Below are 19,844 nucleotides of genomic sequence, written 5' to 3'. Positions count from 1 at the left end.
TTAAATTTGTATTTTCCAATCAAGAAAACTTAGATCTCTCGCTATCATAAAGGTTGATTTCTTTAGGAGAAATAAATTTAGTTTAGTTTGGCACCCCATTCAGTGGACAGGTACAATGAATTAGAATGGTCGATTTCCCAGGAGCCTACTCAGGATTTGGTCAATCTGTCAAAAATCATTTATTAAGCACTTCCAACATGTAACAAATCCTTTACCAGGTACCAAAAAGAAATAAAACAAATGCGGAGTTACCTCTGACTTCAGGAGTCAGATTGGAATGACAACTGCAAAATGTCAATTTGAGTTTGTGATGGCTATAGATGAAGGGACTGAGCAAAGTAAAAGCCTACTTGGCAATATTGAGTCTTTTTTTTTTTTTTTTTTTTTTTTTTTTTTTTTTAATAAATTTTATTTTATTTAATAATAACTTCGCATTGACAGAATCCATGCCAGGATAATTTCTACACGACATTATCCCTTGCAATCACTTATGTTTCGTTTTTTCCCCTCCCTCCCTCCTCCCCCCCCCCCCCCCCCCGATGGCAAGCAGTCCTATATATGCTAAACATGTTGCAGTATATCCTAGATACAATACATATTTGCAGAACCAAACAGTTCTCTTGTTGCACAGGGAGAATTGGATTCAGAAGGTAAAAATAACTCGGGAAGAAAATCAAAATTGCAAATAGTTCACATTCATTTCCCAGTATTCCTTCTTTGGTGTAGCTGTTTCTGTCCATCATTTCTCCAATGAAACTCAGTTAAGTCTCTTTGTCAGAGAAATCCACTTCCATCAGAATACATCCTCATACAATATCGTTGTCGAAGTGTATAATGATCTCCTGGTTCTGCTCATCTCACTTAGCATCAGTCCATGTAGGTCTCTCCAAGCCTCTCTGTATTCATCCTGCTGGTCATTCCTTACAGAGCAATAATATTCCATAACGTTCATATACCACAATTTACCCAGCCATTCTCCAATTGATGGGCATCCACTCATTTTCCAGTTTCTAGCCACTACAAACAGGGCTGCTACAAACATTTTGGCACATACAGGTCCCCTTCCCTTTTTTAGTATCTCTTTGGGGTATAAGCCCAATAGAAACACTGTTGGATCAAAGGTATGCACAATTTGATAACTTTTTGGGCATAATTCCAGATCGCTCTCCAGATGGCTGGATTCGTTCACAACTCCACCAACAATGCATCAATGTCCCCGTTTTCCCGCATCCCCTCCAACATTCATCATTGTTTTTTCCTGTCATCTTAGCCAATCTGACAGAGTGTAGTGATATCTCAAGAGTTGTCTTAATTTGCATTTCTCTGATCAATAGTGATTTGGAACACTTTTTCATGTGAGTGGTAATAGTTTCAATTTCTTCATCTGAAAATTGTCTGTTCATATCCTTTGACCATTTATCAATTGGAGAATGGCTTGATTTTTTATAAATTTGAGTCAGTTCTCTATATATTTTGGAAATGAGGCCTTTATCAGAACCTTTAATTGTAAAGATGTTTTCCCAGTTAGTTACTTCCCTACTAATCTTGTTTGCATTCGTTCTGTTTGTACAAAGGCTTTTTAATTTGATATAATCAAAATTTTCTATTTTGTGGGCAATATTGAGTCTTGAACTAAATAAGGTAATCATAATCATAAACTGGCTCCCCTATGCACCAGCCAGTATCTAATGTCCCTAAAACATCGTTCTGTGCGTTAGCTCTTCCTTCCCTACTCAATTTTATATTTTGATAGGTCAAAATCCAGTAGAGGATTTGCACTCAAAGGGCTTTAATATGAATGTTGAACTTCCATGAGTTTCAATCTCATTTGTAAAAATAAAAGGGTTAGATTAGGTCAATTTAATGGACAGTGTTGAACAGCTGAATAAGTTATGGTATATGAAAGCTATGGAATATTATTGTTCTATAAGAAACAACCAGCAGGATGATTTCAGAGGGGCCTGGAGAGACTTACATGAACTGATAAGTGAAGTGAGCAGAACCAGGAGATCATTGTACACAGCAACAGCAAGATTGTACAATGATCAATTCTGACGTTTGTGGCTCTTTTCAACGAGATGATTCAGGCCAGTTCCAATGATGTTGTGATGGAGAGAGCCATATACACCCAGAGAGAAGGAGGGGACTGAATGTGGATCACAACATAGTATTTTCACTTTTTTTATTGTTTGCAATTTTTTTCCTATTTAATCTCGACTTTTCTAGTGCAGAATGATAATTTTGGAAATATGTATAGAAGAATTGCACATATTTAACATATAAATGATTACTTACTGTCTGGGGAGAGAGGGAAAGGTAGGGAAAAAATTTGGAACACAAGGTTTTGTGAATGTTGAATTTCATCTTTGCATGTATTTTGAAAATAAAAAGCTATTATTAAAAAAAAAAAAAAAGACTATTAACAACTAGGGGATTATGAAAAGCTCTGTGTAAGGGGTTAACACTGGGGCCAAGTCTCAAGAAGAGGCAATAGGGCAGAAGGGCAGCCTTTAAATCATACAGAGAAGAGGAACTTGGCTGAAACATAGCATGAGAAATCATATATGATCAGTCTGAAACGATGAGAGGGAGACAGCTCATAAAAGGCCTGAAATGCCAAATAAAGGTAGTCTTTATTTTTCTTCTGAGGCTACAAATAAGCTACTGAAGCAGTTTCTTGGGCTTTGGGCAGATTTTGGCAATGGTGGAGAGAGAGAACTAAAAGCCAGAACAGTTGGGTATTATTGATACCAGAAAAACAAAGGGGGAAGGAGGTGTTGGAATTTTTTTTTTTAATGAACAAACAGAAATTTAGAAGGAAATAGAGAGGAAGGTATAGACATTGGAACTTACAACATTTAAAAAGGTATAAATTGTTTTTACATGTAATTGCAAAAATATTTTTTAAAAATTTTTAAAAAGAGAAGAAAATACACAAGTCTTGAAAGTAATGTGTGAAATTTGCTATTTAATTTTTAAAAGTGGTATGAAGTGAGGAATTTGGTTTCATATGCAATCTTGTGTTTATGTTTCACTGTGTCAAGAGAAATTAGAGTCAGCAGGAGTATGAGGGTTCATTGGAGATTAGGTAATATGAATTTTCAGAGGACTCCATAATTCCTAAGATTTTAGTATAGAGGAAACTACAGTGACTATCTCTCTGACCTGGCTTAAAGTAAGAATCCCCTTAAGTCAATTTTAAATCTTGCTCATTTCCTTGGCCCATCTCCTGTTCCCCAAACTTTTAAGACTTTAAATGAACAAAATATTGAAAAAGAATTAAAGACATGAGAATTAGAACAAGGTTATATTTTTAAATTACCTTAGATTCTAATTCAGCTATTTTTTGTCTTTGCAGATGAAGTTTGTTAATGAAGAAACAACTGAAAAAATTATTTCTTTAGGTATTCCTCTAATTCTTGCTCCTAAATTGCTACATGCCAAAAAGATGTTTAATCAAAATGGAGTGCCATGGAAGTGAAGCTCTTCTTTATTTCTAAGACCTCTTCCCAGAAGACTTTAACCTGCAACTTACTGTAATTCTTATAATAATTCTTGATTTGTAACATGTGGCTTGACCTTTTTGAATGTAAAACAAATAAAGAATATTCAGAGTAAGATTTTTTGCATACATTTTATATTATTCAAGTGATACTAATTTTATGCATTTTATTCACATAACAATTTAGCTCTCTCAGAAATCTTTAGTTTACTGACAATGAATTTTGGTCTATACGTTACAAAAAATAAGATTTCACATCCTTTTGAGGAAATTCTCTAAATGACTTAATAATGATACCCTGACTCTCTAAATCTCAAATATAGCAATGGGCTATATATTATAGTCTATTTTTGGAGATATAATAAATATTTAAGCATGTAAATATGGAACATGTAGTGATATGGTTTTTTTAAATAAAAAAATTAGGAACAGATGTGAAGTCATAATAAGGAACTTTTTTTCTTATATAACTATAGGAAGCTGAAGAGAAAAAATATTTAATAACTAAAACACACAAAAAAATTTTTATTTGGCTCATTCCCCTCTTTATTGGAACATCTGAGAGGAAGAAAGCACATACACAACATACCACAAGGTAAAGAACTGTAACAAATCTTTTTAGTCACAGAGATTTCACTCCATCAATTTAAACAAACACTTTCAAAACAACTGAATTAGTCTCATAGACACCCATCAAACAGGGGTACTAAGGATTTAGAAATTTTAAAGTGTTCATTCATACCATCTCCTCTTAAATAATGCTTCTTTAAATAGATTCTGCTGTAAGAGGACACTGAAATGTGAAGGGTCATAGCACAGATTCTTTGGAGTTGTAGTGAAATTAATCTGTATAATAAAGGAGACACTATAGAAACCATCAAATTAGTGTTGAGTCACTGAGCCATCTGAGCTTCCATGGCCTGTGCCGTCCACTCTGGTGCTGTCTGACTTATCTTCTCCAAAAGGTTATTCACTTGGAAACAAAGTGATTGAATCTGTTTGTCCCATGTTGGCAAAGCCTCACGAGCTAAAGTAAAAAAGGAAAAACATAAAAACTTCATTGATCTGCAGTACTTCTAAGTAGAAGGATAGGGACAAGGACTAGACTTGTGATTTCATTGGTTTAAGATAAGAGATATATAGGAAGAATATAGGAACCAGATTATAATGTAAATGGGAAATGTTTTAACAGATTAAATAAAGACACAGCACAACACAGACAAAACTTAATTGTGGTTTTGTAAGTCACTGTGCCTTCAGAGATCCATTTCCACTGGCCTAGGGGCTTTCCTACGTCCTCCCTCCATCCATGTAGACTGGTGCCTGCTTTATAATTTACAGTATGAGGGAGCTGCCATGAGTCACCCAGGCAGGACATGCATCCAGATCTTTCTGTCTTCAGGACAGCTCTCTCTCTCTCTCTTCATTATACCAAGCTGTCTTGGAGTCAAAACAATACTACAGATTCAAGGTCAGACCTCTCCTACAATTTCTTCTAACACAAAAGAATAAATTGATTATGAAACAATCATTAAGAATAGTATTAAAATGTGTCACCAAAGCAAAAAAGCCCAAAGATTATTACTATTCTTAGAAAATTATAATAATTATTAGACAGTCTCACTTATATCGGGTACAATGTCACAGTCTTCCTATGAATAAAATTACTGCCATCTATTGGGGAAAGAAATTCTTTTTTCATACATCCACTTTAACAGTTACTGACTTGCATTTTAACAATAACAATAAAATGAAAATTCTTCTTACTTTCAAAATGAACTATTCCATCAATTTGATCAATAAATCCATTCATTCGGCCTTCTGTAATCATTTGAGATGCAATCTTTTCTGCCTGAAAATCAAAAATTTTAAAAATAATAGAATCTCAGAACTGGGAGTTCTACCCACCCTTGACAACAATTCTCTAACACCCCAACAAAAAGTGATTCATCACCCATTCTCTGCTGGGAGATTTCTAACAAGGAGAATCTACAATGTCTTGGGGTAGGCCCATTCCCATAATATAAAACTCAATAATGAATTAAGATTAACTTCTCAACAGGTATAATTCAAGACTTTTAAATCTATAATGCAAAGTCTGGGAAAAAAAACTCTTAAAAGTGTAATTTTATAGGGCTTTTTTTTTTTTTTAAAGCATTTAAAATCTCTGTCCTCATTTTCCTAAACTGAAAAAAATTCAAAGGGGAGGGAGTCTATGTACATCAGAGTGGTATGAAAAAAGGTATTCAGAATTTATCCACTGGAGTTTTACTAAATTCCCACATTGTCACAGAATAACAGGAGACTTAGGGAAGATGATTTACCTCTTTCTGGGATTTAGAAGAGAAGGGAAGAAAGGGAATAAGCATTTTTTTTTAACCAAGTATTCTTTGTTATTAAATTAAGTTAGGAAATTTTGACATTTAAAAATGACTTCATTACATTTGCTCTTCACAACCCTGAATTTAAGTTCTCTTACTACTTGCCTTCTTTTTTTCCCCCACCCATTTTACAGATCTGGAAATTAAAAGTTAGAAAGTTTTATGACTTGTTCATGATTAATCATGCTCATGATTAAAGCCTTCTTTGTGTCTATGTAAAAAAATAAAAATTTAAAAAAGGAGGGGGAAGGTTAATATCTCTAATATTTTCTGGTGTTCCTTCACTCCTAAATTTTGAGATTGTTTTTCTCCTAGACCCATCTTCCAAATCTGAAATTTACACCTGCATGGCTTCCAAATATTTTTTCCAGTTGGGTTACCTTCTGACCTTGTTTTTCTACTTCAACTATGTTCTTTCCTCCATTGCATTGTTTTTTGGCCAGACCCATTGAATTTTTCTAAATTCTCTTCATTATCCATCTTGAGAAGTTTTTCCATGATCTCTTAATTCTTCCTTTAATTCCTCTTGAGGTTTTTCTGCTGCATTAAGCTATATTTTTGGTGATGGGGGAAGGAATATGTAAAATGTTCCTTTTATTCTGTTACCCACTTGAGTCCATCTCTATTACTTTGTTCCTCATGCAACTTTTCATATTGTTTTTGCACTTCTAATATTTCCCTCCCTTGTTTCTCTTTCTCTGTAATTTAAAAAAAAAAAAAAAAGAAAGTATCTGCTTTTCTTCAGTTTGCTCATTGTCTTTAAAACATTGAAGTTTTAATTTTCTTGTAAAAATTTCTGGTAATTTTGTTTTCAGCATTTCTCTTGCGATTTTTGAGGTAGAACATTAGGAATCTGGCTTCTTTGCAACCTTTCTCATTCCACTGTCTTCCCAGAAATTTGCAGGCATTTCAGAGAGGGCCCTCCACCCTTTGGAATCCTTAGTTTCATCGAGACTCAACTGCAAGAAATAAGAGTTCCTAGAGAAGAAAATTGGGCAGGAGCCAGATTGGCTTGGTGACCAAGCAGTACAGAATCAAAAATAAGTGATGTGATCAAAATGGGCCAAGCTAAAAGGATGGCAGTCTTTTTCTTGGCTTCCAGAGCTTCAGAGTGATTTGATTTCTCTCTCATGCCATGAAAATCTCCTCATTTTAAGTGTTTTGGCCCAGTATCTTCTTTTAGAAATAAGCATTTCTATTGCACTACTATTATTTTATCTTTTTTTAAATTTTATTTTTTTATTTACAAACCATATGCATGGGTAATTTTTCAACACTGACCCTTGCAAAACCTTCTGTTCCAAATTTTCCCCTTCTTCCCCCCACCTCTTCCCCTAGCTGACAGGTAGTCCAATATATGTTAAATATGTTAAAATGTATGTTAAATCCAATATATGTATACATATTTATACAGTTATCTTGCTGCACAAGAAAAATCAGATCTAGGAAAAAAAAAAACCAACCTGAGAAGGAAAACAGAAATGCAAGCAAACAACAACAAAGAGTGAAAATGCTATATTGTGTACCACACTTAGTTCCCACGGTCCTCTCTCTGGGTATAAATGGCTCTCTTTATCATAAGATCATTAGAACTGGTCTGAATCTTCTCATTGTTGAAGAGAGTCACATTAATCAGCATTAATCAGATTTGATCATTGTACAGTCTTGTTGTTGCCATGTACAATGACCTCCTGCTTCTACTCACTTCTCTCAGCATTAGTTCATGTAAGTCTTTTCAGGCCTCTCTGAAATCATCCTGCTGATCATTTCTTACAGAACAAACAATATTCCATAACATTCATATACCACAATTTATTCTGCTTTCCTTCAATTGATGGGCATCCACTCAGTTTCCAGTTTCTAGCCATTACAAAAAGGGCTGTCACAAACATTTTTGCACGTATGGGTCCTTTTCGCTTCTTTATATATATATTATATATTATACATTATTTTATATCCCTTTGGAATATAAGCCCAGTAGAAACACTGCTGGGTCAAAAGATATGCACAGTTTGATAGTGCTTTGGGCATAGTTCCAAATTGCTCTCCAGAATATTTGGATTCGTTCACAATTCCACCAGCAATGTATCAGTGTCCCAGTTTTCCCACATCCCCTCAAACATTCGTCATTATCTTTTCCTGTCATCTTAGCCATATGTTATCTCTTTTGATCCATACAACAACCCTGCAAGCTAAGTGCTGTTAGCCCCATTTCACAGTTGAGGAAAAACAGGCAGACAGAGATTTGCCCAAGGCCACTGGGTCTTCCTAACTGTAGGCCCAGTTCTCTGATCACTGTGCTACCTAGGAGTTTCATTAATCTTCCTAAGAAAAGGCTTCCTTCTGGTGGGAGAAAAAAACCCAACAAACCACACACACACACACCAAAGAATGACAAATATAATAAATATTTGGTCATCATCTTATGAGGTGGGTTAAAAATGCTGTTTTGTTTACAAAAAGAAAGATGTCATTCAACTCTCATAAAAGATTCTGTGAGACAGTTAGGATATGGATTATTTACCAGGTAACTTAGAAGTTTAATTTTTTTCTGATCATATCTGAAAATTCCTCAAATAGGATAAAAGAAGACCAAAAATTCAATGTTCTATTTTCACTGTTTTAGTCTTTCAGTATGTATACATACATTTGTGTAAATGTATACAAACGAGCGTGTATGTGTGTATGTGTGTGTGTGTGTGTGTGTGTGTGTGTCTATTTCACACACCTACTATTCATTATCACACAAGTAAGTATCAAAATCACTTACAATTTTTTCTATTTGTACCTGGAACTAAATAGTTTTATGCTATTTGAAGGCTACAATTAGAAAGCGGGGCATTGAGAATGAGTGGGGAGGGAGATAGGGACTGGAATAAGGTTCACAACTTTTGTTTATTAGCTGACTTTTCAACATTAAAAGTAAATAGAAACCAATGTGGGTTTATGGCTATATATTCATATGCATGTAAGGGAAGAATGAAGTATGGTGAGCAATTTGGCAAGTAACACTTAAGATATTTCCTTTTCTCTCCATGACCAAGGCTTAGGGAATGTAAACATAAAATATGTATATATTAATGTATTGCAGGAGATGGATTTTTTTTCCTTGACAATCTCAAGATTCTCCACATATGCTATTACCAATTTACTGTCTATTAAATATTGGCACTCTTGAGATCCGATCCTCACTTTTTAAAGACATTCTTAAGACAAAATTAAATTACCTAACAAGTAGAGTTATAAATTAAATTAAGGGGAAAAGTTTTAACAAGAAACTTGAGAGCAGGGAGTCTTAACCTAGGATTTCAGAATATCTTGGGTTTGAATAGGAAAAAATTTACATTTTTATTTGTGCTTATCTAACTGAAATCCAGAATTTCCTTCAATTAATTGGTAGGAAACCAAACATTATTCTGAAAGGGATCCATAAGTTTCCTATGAATCTTTATAGGGAGCTAACTGCACAGTGGAAAGAATGATGGGCCCCGATATTAGCTGTGTGAATCTGGGCAAGTTAATTACCCCTTGTCTGCTTTGTTTTCTCAGCCACAAAATGGATATAATACCATCTATCTGTTGTGAGAAGCCAATGAGATACTATTTTTAAAGTCCTTTCCTTGCAAACTTTCAAGTGTTATATTAATTTTTTTTTAATCACACTATGCCATTACACAGTAAAGATTAGGAATCCTTGTTCTAGAGTATCACTTTACTTTCTACTTGCCAAATTATAGAACATTAAAATATGTAAGTTCCATTTTATGTTACTCTTGTTGCAAAATATAATTTTTTAAAAACAAAAATAATTTCACCTTTATGCTACATTTATTACTTTCCATTTCTTTAAGCTTCCCCCATACCCACTCAATTCTGTGAAGCTCTAAGGAATCTTTAACTTCTCCATTCTTCTCTTCTCCACCCAAATTATACATACTCTCAAAAAACAAATCTAACCAAGTCATTCCCTTGCTAAAAAATCTTAAGGGATTTGAAAATTAAATTGCAAACTAGTCCATTCCACCATGAATTTATTATATCTATCAGATGTGAAGAACTGTGGCTACAATATTCAAACAGATCAACATTTGATAATCTGAGGAAGCAGATAGCTCCAAAAATGCTTCCTGGAAAAGGTGAGCACTTAAAAGATGAAGAAGCAGTTCAGGGGATTCAAGGAAGAAGCACTTTCCAGGCAGGAAGCATAGTCTGTACAAAGGCATCTATACAAGATGTGGAATGAATGTGGAGACTAGAGAACAGAGAGTAGGTTAGTTTGCGCAATAGTGACATGGATTAATACTGTAGGCAGGCTGGTATGCTGACATAACCAGAAAGGATTTGAAATGGCCAACAGAGAAGTCGGCAACATAAAACCACTGAAAGCTCCTGAAGAGAGAACAATGCAGTTAAACTTAGGCTATAGAGAAATCATTACATTGGCTTGGTTGGAGGATGTATTGGAAAAGGGAGAAAACAGAAGCTGAGAATCCAGTTAGAAAATAACATGGTTTAGGAGAGAGTTTATGGGGGCCTGAATTAAGGTATCTGTAGAAGTGGAAAGGGATTGTTGCTTCTCACATGGAAGTATAACTCACAAGTCTTGGCAATAGGAAAAATACAGATGATGGGGAGAAAGATGATCTGACCATGACTTCAAAAATCCAGGGACCACTAGGTGAGTGATGCCTTCAGGAGAAACAGGGATGTGTGAAAGAACTGAAAGAGGAGTTTTATTTTGGACATGTTAAATCCAAACATCTTGTTGGAAATGTCCAAGAGACAATAGATGACACATGAACAAAACTAAGAAAAACTAGGGCTAGATTTGCAAGTCACTTGTGTAGAAATGAGGAAACGATGAGATCACCAAAAGAATGGCTATAGAGAGAGAAAGGAAGAGAGCTTTGTGAAATGTTCAGGATTAGAAAGTAGGATACAAATCATGATTTAGACAGAGGACTAAAAAGAAGCAAACAAGAAGAAAGTTTTTTTTTAATTTAATTTTATTTTATAATAACTTTTTATTGACAGAATCTATGCCAGGGTAATTTTTTTTACAACATTATCCCTTGTATTCGCTTCTGTTCCGATTTTTTCCCTCCCTCCCTCCCCTACCCCCTCCCCTAGATGGCAAGCAGTCCTATATATGTTAAATATGTTGCAGTATATTCTAGATACAATATATGTTTGCAGAACCGAACAGTTCTCTAAACAAGAAGAAAGTTAAGTAAGAACAATATGAAAACTCAGGAAGGAGATAACATGCTGCAAAGGAGCAAAAAAGAATGAGAAAGATCACTAGATTTAGCAATTAATGAACTGCTAGTAACCACTATAAGGGAGTTTCATCTAAGTAATGAGGTCTAAAGTCAAATAAGTTAAAGAAAAGCAGAAACAATGAGAGGCTTTTTTCTGAAACTCAGACTGTGAAAGAATGAATAAAAACATGAAGAATGGTACAGTTAGGTAAAGATTATTCAAGGATGGAGGGAGGCCTAAACATGTTTGGAGGTAGCAGAGAATCAGTAGATGGGGAAATTGACAATTAGAAACAGACAATACAAACGAAAAGGCAATCTGCTGGAGGAGACAGAGCAGGATGGAATGAAAGGCACAAGTAATGGGGCTGGTCTTGGTGAGAAGGGCTACCTCTTTATCAGAGACTAGATCAAAAGAGAAAAGAAATGGAAATGATGTTAAGGGATTGTGAGGTACAGAAGAAGAAATTCACAAGGAAGAAGAGAATATCTGAAATAATTACTCTGCAGAGTATGATGAATCAATAAGGAAAAAAGTAAAGCACTGCTGTGGAGCAGCCAGAGCCCAGCTGATGTGAGATTACACAACTGTGATTGGACATCTTCTTCCATTGCCATTAGTAGCACAAGAGGGTTCAAAGCCTGGCAAAGTATTAGGAGGCACAAGACAAAGAGGGGGAAATGGGAGAGTGTAAGACTGTACAGTTGAACTAGTTAACTACAGGTCCCAAAGTGATATGTGAGTAAAGTGAGATTCAATAAAGAAAATGTCCTGGGGGAGCACTAAGGAGGAGAATGAAGATATCACAGGAAGTACAAAGGACATAATTAAGAGGAATGAGGCCTGGAGGATGGAAGAATATAATCATGTACAGAAACTTTCTCAACTCTGTATCGTGTCCTGGGATGCCTCTGGCCAGATTTCTGTGAATGGTAGAAGACCATGAGATGTTGAGGGAGAGGAAGATCCAGTTTCATTCCCCATTCCTCCATGTAAGCACCAGGCTCTAGCTAAACCAAACTCCCTTTTTTTGTGGCTAGGTTCTTTGCTTTTCTGCCTTTGTTCATGCAGTTCCCTATACTTAGAATGTCCTTCTCCATACTACCCATATGTATCTGTAATAGCTGCCAATCCTTCAAGGCTAAATCAAACAAACTTCCATAGCCCTTTGTATGCCTTAAGATACCAAATATATTCTGCCATTTACCACAGTTTTTCATCTGGGCCTATATCAATAACCATTGATCCTGAGCTTCTTAAGCTTGTTCTATTCATCTTTGTAAATTTCCCAACATCTGACACTTGGCAGATGCTCAATGACAAAGGAATTAATTCTAACATTCTGCCCCCCCCCTGAAATTTTATTACTATTATTTGATATACAATATAAGCAAATACCTTAGCTGCAGGGATCTCTAATAGAGCTCCAAGCTCTTCAAATGTGATATTATTATATAACTTGCTTGCAGACAACAAATTGTGCTCAATGACAGCTCTGTCCAAGATGCTGGAACCTTTATAAATTTAAATAAATAATGATAAGCTCTCAACTAATTTTGTTCTGCATTCCAAAATTACATTAATTTCTTTGCATGTAATACTTATACCATTATCTATATGATGCTTCCAACCACACACAAAAAAAGTCAGTTTAGGCTGTCACCACACACTGATTTTAGCAAAATATCAATTCTAAATTCAATCAAGTGGAAATAGTTTTTAAAAATGCTAATTGGCTGAATGAATTCAACTTTTGGGCTCTTCTTAAAACCAAGATAAGGCATAGTAAGATGGTACAGTGAATAAAGAACTGGTGCCAGAATCAGAAGGCAAGCCCCCGAGGATCACATTCGGCCTCAGAAACTTAATCATTACTAGATGTGTGACACTGGGGAAGTTATTTAACCCATATTATCTCGTACAAAACAAACCAAAACACCAAGGCAGACCTTGTTACCTTGCAAAAGAGAAGAAAAAATATTGAACATTTTTCAAGATAAGAATAAACAGTGACTTTTTTCAAAAAATGACTTTTTACCTTTAAAAGCAGTAATGAAAAAAACACATATAATTTGAGTCAAAAATATTATTGTAGGCATTTATAGATTAGTAAGGTTTTGACCACACAGTATATTCCTAATAAATAAAATATTAGTAAAAATGCAAACGAATTTGGTTAAAATATATACAGAACCTAAGCAATCCTTGGTCAAACTTAACTGCATTATTTTTCCAGGCATTCAGTTATTTTAGCCATAACTAATCACAGTCACAGAATCTCAGAGCTTGGCAGGAGGTTTAGCTCACAACTGACTAAGAAGTACTCTCACAATATCTCTAACAAGCAGTCATCAGGGCTTTTCTTAGAGATCTCTATCAAGGCAAGAAAACTCGTTTCCCTTACACAGGGAATTACTTAGTAAAAAAAACCTTTCCAATATGTTTCTCTAGCTTCTAAGGAGGTAAAATATAAGACTATTCAATCAATAATCCATAAAAGTTGAATAAAAATATACACTTAAAATGAAGGTTTCATTTTTAAAGGTAATATCTACTACTCTGGTCCTTGTTTTCCTGAATTGAAAAAGATTTCAGCAAAAATCAAATAGAAAGAGTCTATGAAAATCAAAAAATAGGAAAAAATCCATTCAGAAGCCAACCACAGGTGCTTTACCAAATATCCACAGTGCCAAAGTCACTATAGGATAACAAAGAACCTAGGAAAGATGACTCTTTTTCTTCTGGATTTTAGATACCCTAAGAAAAGGCTCTCTAGATTAGATGAAATGATAGGGAGTAACAAAAACTAGCTCATTGAGTTAAAAAATATTGATTTGTATTTACAAAAAGAAAGATCTTATTTAGCCCTCACAAAAAATTCTAAGTTAGAATAGGGATTATTGTCTTAGATAAAAAGTTGATAAAACCTAGATGAGAGATTTGTAGTTGTGACTCGCCCAAAGTCATATGGCTGATCACTTTCAGAGCTAAAACTAGATCATTTGTTCTTTTTTCTAAAAAGCACTCTTAAAAAGCACTTTAAAGAAGGTCAAGAAATAAGAGGATAATGAAGACAATAAGGGATAAAATTACTGGCCTTTGTCCCTACTTCATGATATGGAGGTGCTCAAATGATAACGTACTTAATTTTTCTCCATATCAAACAAAATTAATAATATATGTGTAATGTATGTAATTCATGCTGTTTGAGGATAATTACAATGTTTATTAAGTGCCTTGAGATATGAAAAAGTAGACACTTCGTTTGCACATGGCATTTAAAAAAAAAATCTACTGGCTTGCAGTAATTTTCTCTAGTAGAATTAACTTTGTACATAACACATGTAACATTTTTAACAGTTCAAGCTGTATGACATATAAATCAAAATTACAACTAAAGTTAGTTTATAATTAATACTGCCTGATATCTACTAGCCTAAAAATATTAAAAAGCTCACAGGACCATGACATTTATAAATCAGATTATCAGTATTACTGCTATTCATAAAGTCTTTTACCATCAGCTGTAGTTGCTTTTTGGTGAGGCATCAACATAGCAGCAAATTCTTGAAGTTGATTTCCTCTGATAATCCTATCTAGATACATTTTCTCTAGGATTCCATAGGCTGCAAGCTGCTGACACCTTTCATCTTTAAAAAGAGTGGCTAGCATTCGAGAGCGCTGTTGTCCTGGAGAAAAACAAACAAAAGCATCATCAATACATTTCTCTAGTAGAAAACTTATTATTTATGCTTTTAAGCATTAATAAACTATATGGAATTTGTTAAGATGTTTCTTAAAAATTGGACTGCTGGCTTTACATGAAGTAGGTCTAGCTCAAATATTTTTAATGTAATTTCTTTTTTTTTTTAAGAGAAGATAATTTGTCAACTTTATTTTTTTTATTGTAGCTTTTTATTTACAAGATATATGCATAGATAATTTTTCAGCACTGACACTTGCAAAATCTTCTGTTCCAACTTTTCCCCTCCTTCCCCCCACCCCCTCTCCCAGAGGCAGGTTGACCAATACATGTTAAATATGTTTAAGTATATGTTAAATACAATATATGTATATATGTCCAAACAGTTATTTTGCTGTTCAAAAACAATCAACTTTGAAATAGTGTACTATTAGCCTGTGAAGGAAATCAAAAGTGCAGACGGACAAAAATAAAGAGATTGGGAATTCTATGTACTGGTTCATAGTCATTTCCCAGAGTTCTTTCACTGGATGTAGCTGGTTCAATTCATTACTGCTCTATTGGAATTGATTTGGTTCATCTCATTGTTGAAGAGGACCACATCCATCAGAATTGATCATCATATGGTATTGTTGTTGAAGTATATAATGATGTCCTGATCCTGCTCATTTCACTCAGCATCAGTTCGTGTAAGTCTCTCCAGGCCTTTCTGAAATCATCCTGCTGGTCATTTCTTACAGAACAGTAATATTCCATAATATTCATATACCACAATTTATTCAGCCATTCTCCAATTGATGGGCATCCATTCAGTTTCCAATTTCTGGCCACTACAAAAAGGGTCGCCGTAAACATTTTGGCACATACAGGTCCCTTTCCCTTCTTTAGTATCTCTTTGGGGCATAAGCCCAGTAGAAACTCTGCTGGATCAAAGGGTATCCATAGTTTGATAACTTTTTGAGCATAGCTCCAAATTGCTCTCCAGAATAGCTGGATGTGTTCACAATTCCACCAACAATGTATCAGTGTCCCTGTTTTCCCACATCCCCTCCAACGTTCCACATTATCTTTTCCTGCCATTCCAGACAGTCTGACAGGTGTGTAGTAGTATCTCAGAGTTGTCTTAATTTGCATTTCTCTGATTAATGATGACTTGGAGCATTTTTTCATAGGGCTAGAAACAGTATCAATTTCCTCGTCTAAGAATTGTCTGTTCATATTCTTTGACCATTTATCAATTGGAGAATGGCTTGATTTCTTATAGAGTCAATTCTCTATATATTTTGGAAATTAGGCCTTCATCAGAACCTTTGACTGTAAAAATGTTTTCCCAGTTTATTGCTTCCCTTCTAATCTTGTCTGCATTAGTTTTGTTTGTACAAAAACTTTTCAATTTGATATAATCAAAATTTTCTATTTTGTGATCAATAATGATCTCTAGTTCTTCTTTAGTCATAAATTCCTTCCTCTCTTCCACAGGTCTGAGAGGTAAACTATTGTATGTTCCTCTAATTTATTTATAATCTCATTCGTTATGCCTAAGTCATGAACCCATTTTGATCTTATCTTGGTATATGGTATTAAGTGTGGGTCAATGCCTAGTTTCTGCCATACTAATTTCCAATTTTCCCAGCAATTTTTGTCAAACAGTGAGTTCTTATCCAAAAAGCTGGAGTCTTTGGGTTTCTCAACACTAGATTATTAAAGTTATTGACTGTTTTGTCCTTTTAACCTAACCTATTCCACTGATCAACTAGTCTATTTCTTAGCCAATATCAAATGGTTTTGGTAACTGCTGCTTTATAATAGTAGATCTGGTACAGCTAGGCCACCTTCATTTGATTGTTTTTCCATTAATTCCTTTGAAACCTTTTGTTTTTCCCTATGAACTTCGTTGTTATTTTTTCTAGGTCATTAAAACAGTTTTTTGGGAGTCTGATTGGCATAGCGCTAAATAAATAGATTAGTTTAGGTAGTGTTGTCTTTAATGTAATTTCTTAAGCAAACGGAGACCAAGATTAAAAGATTTCATATTTCAAAAAGTCATGTTTAATGCGATTAAAACTTATGCTTATCAATTCCTTTCTTATTTTTTTGAACTGAAGTGATTACATTATGTAGATTGGTATAAATATACCTTCTAAATCCAATTCTTCCTGTGCAACAAGAGAACTGTTCGGTTCTGTACTCATATATTGTATCTAGGATATACTGTAACATATTTAACATGTATAGGACTGCTTGCCATCTGGGGGAGGGAGAGAGAGGGAAAATCAGAACAGAAGTGAGTGCAAGGGATAACGTTGTAAAAAATTACACTGGCATGGGTTCTGTCAATAAAAAGTTATAATTGTTAAAAAATAAAAAAATAAAAAAAAAAAATAAAATGGATAACAAAAACAAACAAAAAAGATTGGTATATATAGCTTTCTAAAAATGTTAACAATTCACCACCAAACTGAGGCAGACTCTTAGTATTTCTCTGGGCATGCCTTATTTGTTACAATCAATTTTATGTCACATCATTCATTACCTTTTGAAAATTCACAAAGCACTTCCACAGAGATAAATCTTACACAATCTTCACAATTACCTTAAACTTAAATCCTTAAATCTTAACCTACACAACAGCCTTAAAAAGGTGTCTGATTCCTTGTTCAGAACTCTTTAGAGTACAGCAAGGTACAATGCTTAAGTATCAGTATGATATCTGAGTCATTAAACATAAGTATATATTTAGAAATAAGACATTAAAGAAAAAAGCAGTTATTCAGTACACTGACCTCTCTTTTGTTAACACAACTTTTATCTGCCAAAAATATTGGCTATCATCATATGTAGATGATTCTCTCTACAAAAATTGTTAACAACTAGCGGAAAGTTATTAGTCATCATTTGATACAGGGGATTCAGAGACTGAATAATGTACTTACCTGCTGATGCTAAGATGGTACAATGCAAAGCATGTTTTAAGGCCTCTAGTCTCTCACTTTCATGGACTATTGTCTTATATGAGAGCTCATTGTATCTTTGGGCAGCTTCAATGAATTTTCTTCTATAATCAAGAACACGAGCATAGCACACCTGCAGCAGCAAGAGTATGTCTAAATTAGCAAAAAATTAAAATTAAAAATCGAAGGATCAATGGGTCTCCCTTCATATCCATCCAGCCAAAGGGTCCATGACTTATGTGTATTGTAGAGCCTTGGACAGCTAATTATCTCCTTCTAGAATTAAGTTTTATTATGTATAAGATGAAATACAAAGGACTCCAACAACCAACTGTACTGAAATCCATTTATCAAAATATAACAAAAGCCAACCTCCCAGATGCTGGATTAAGAATCCCTACTCTAATGCAACCGATAATTAAAATTCTCTCTAGAACACATTTCACAATCATTCTATCATCCATACTTTTCCTGAAACCACAGTGTGCAAATAATGCTACAGAAGAAAAGAATGGAGGAAGCAGAGAGGAAGGAAGAAAAGAAGGGACAGAGTAAGGAAAGAAGAAAAAGGAGAGGGAAAAACTCTGCACTACTCTCCTCTTCAGCTTCTGAGGCAGGTAACTGGGTTTTCTTTCTTTTCTTTTCTTTTTTTTTATTATAGCTTTTTAATTACAAAACATATGCATGTTAATTTTTCAACACTGACCGTTGCAAACCTTCTGTTCCAACTTTTCCCCTCCTTCCCCCCATCCCCTCCTCTAGATGGCAGGTAGTCCTATACATGTTAAATATGTTAAAGTATATGTTAAATACAATATATGTATACATATTTATATGTTAACTTGGTTTTCTTCTGCAGGCTTCCCTCCACCTCCAAAATTTAAGAATTCCCCAAGGTGCTTGGGGGATCAACCTGCTCTTAAGGTTCTCTGGTGGAAGTCATTTGTAAACCCTTTTCTACTAAGAACTTCTTTAACTACATTTTTTTGATTTCTGCATGTTGCACTCATATACTCATAACCCCACTTTACACATCTCCTCACCCTTGCAATTTGTAGCTGGAGCTCTGACAAGACTGAAAAAGATATTAACAATTACAGTTTATACATTAATAACAACCAAAAAAACCCAAACCCAGTATCAATCTTTAACATTTTTATTACAACGTGAGCCTGGCTGATTCCTAAATAACTTTTCCAAAGGGTAGATTTAGTAAGTTAAAAACATGTCCATACAACAAAAGACTCTGAATTTAAAAAGAAATTAAATGGGATTTTTCTGCTTGGGAAATTTTCTCTGACCTTTATCACCATTATTAATGCAGAAAAATTCCAAAAATAAAATTTAAAAAACAAGTCCAACAAAATAATGGGATAAGCTTAACAAAAACAAACTGTTGGATCTTCAATTTAACTGCTCTTTTCTTCTAGGTCCTCTAATTTGTAAATTGTTCCATTGTACTTTCATGGAATCTTTCCTTCTATTCTGGAACCTGATTCCATTAAATAATTATTCAAATGTTTATATTATGAGCTGTTTAAAGAGAAAAAAAGAAAACAAGTAAGTGCCAAAGTAGGATCACCTTGTAATGGATCTGCAACTGTTCATTGGTTGATTCGTTCTGGAGCAGGGAAGCTCGGTTGATATAAGCCTCTGCCTGAACAGGATCATCATCCTCCAGATACAGTCTGGCAATTTTCAGATAGGTCTCCAATTTATAATCCACATTGTACTGCCTGCAATTAAAAAATTAAAAACCCAGCATATCAACTTTAAAAAACAATATCCATTCTTGACCCAGTTTCCCTAATTGTCCGATTTAGTTATTCTGCCTCAGGTTATAACCATTCCCTCTTAATGTTTGATAGGATAAAGGTCATATATCTTAGACCTTAGGCTATACTTATTCCCTCTAAATGTTTAATGGGATAAAGGTCTTTATCCATTTTAGATGTCATTAGAATATCAGCAGCCTCTCCAGTACATCCCATTACGTCATCCTAGGTGCCTCCCCCCATAAGGTCAACCCTCATCCACAGATGGAA

At 34.5% G+C, this 19,844-nt stretch overlaps 1 protein-coding gene across 1 annotated transcript; it reads right to left on the bottom strand.

Annotated features, from left to right (window-relative positions):
- Positions 1 to 4,024: 4,024 nt before the first annotated feature.
- On the bottom strand, positions 4,025 to 19,546 carry LOC127541447 (COP9 signalosome complex subunit 4-like; the record flags this gene model as incomplete). The annotated part of the gene is made up of 6 exons (XM_051966708.1): positions 4,025 to 4,529; positions 5,270 to 5,354; positions 12,544 to 12,659; positions 14,664 to 14,834; positions 17,782 to 17,932; positions 19,382 to 19,546. Coding segments are annotated over 6 exons (822 nt in total), but the record flags the coding sequence as incomplete, so codon positions are not given.
- Positions 19,547 to 19,844: the final 298 nt, after the last annotated feature.

The sequence above is a fragment of the Antechinus flavipes genome, chromosome 6, assembly GCF_016432865.1.
Source record: "Antechinus flavipes isolate AdamAnt ecotype Samford, QLD, Australia chromosome 6, AdamAnt_v2, whole genome shotgun sequence".
Classification (NCBI taxonomy): Eukaryota; Metazoa; Chordata; class Mammalia; order Dasyuromorphia; family Dasyuridae; genus Antechinus; species Antechinus flavipes.
Note: the sequence above shows the minus strand (reverse complement) of the source record. Positions and strands in the feature narration are given on the sequence as shown.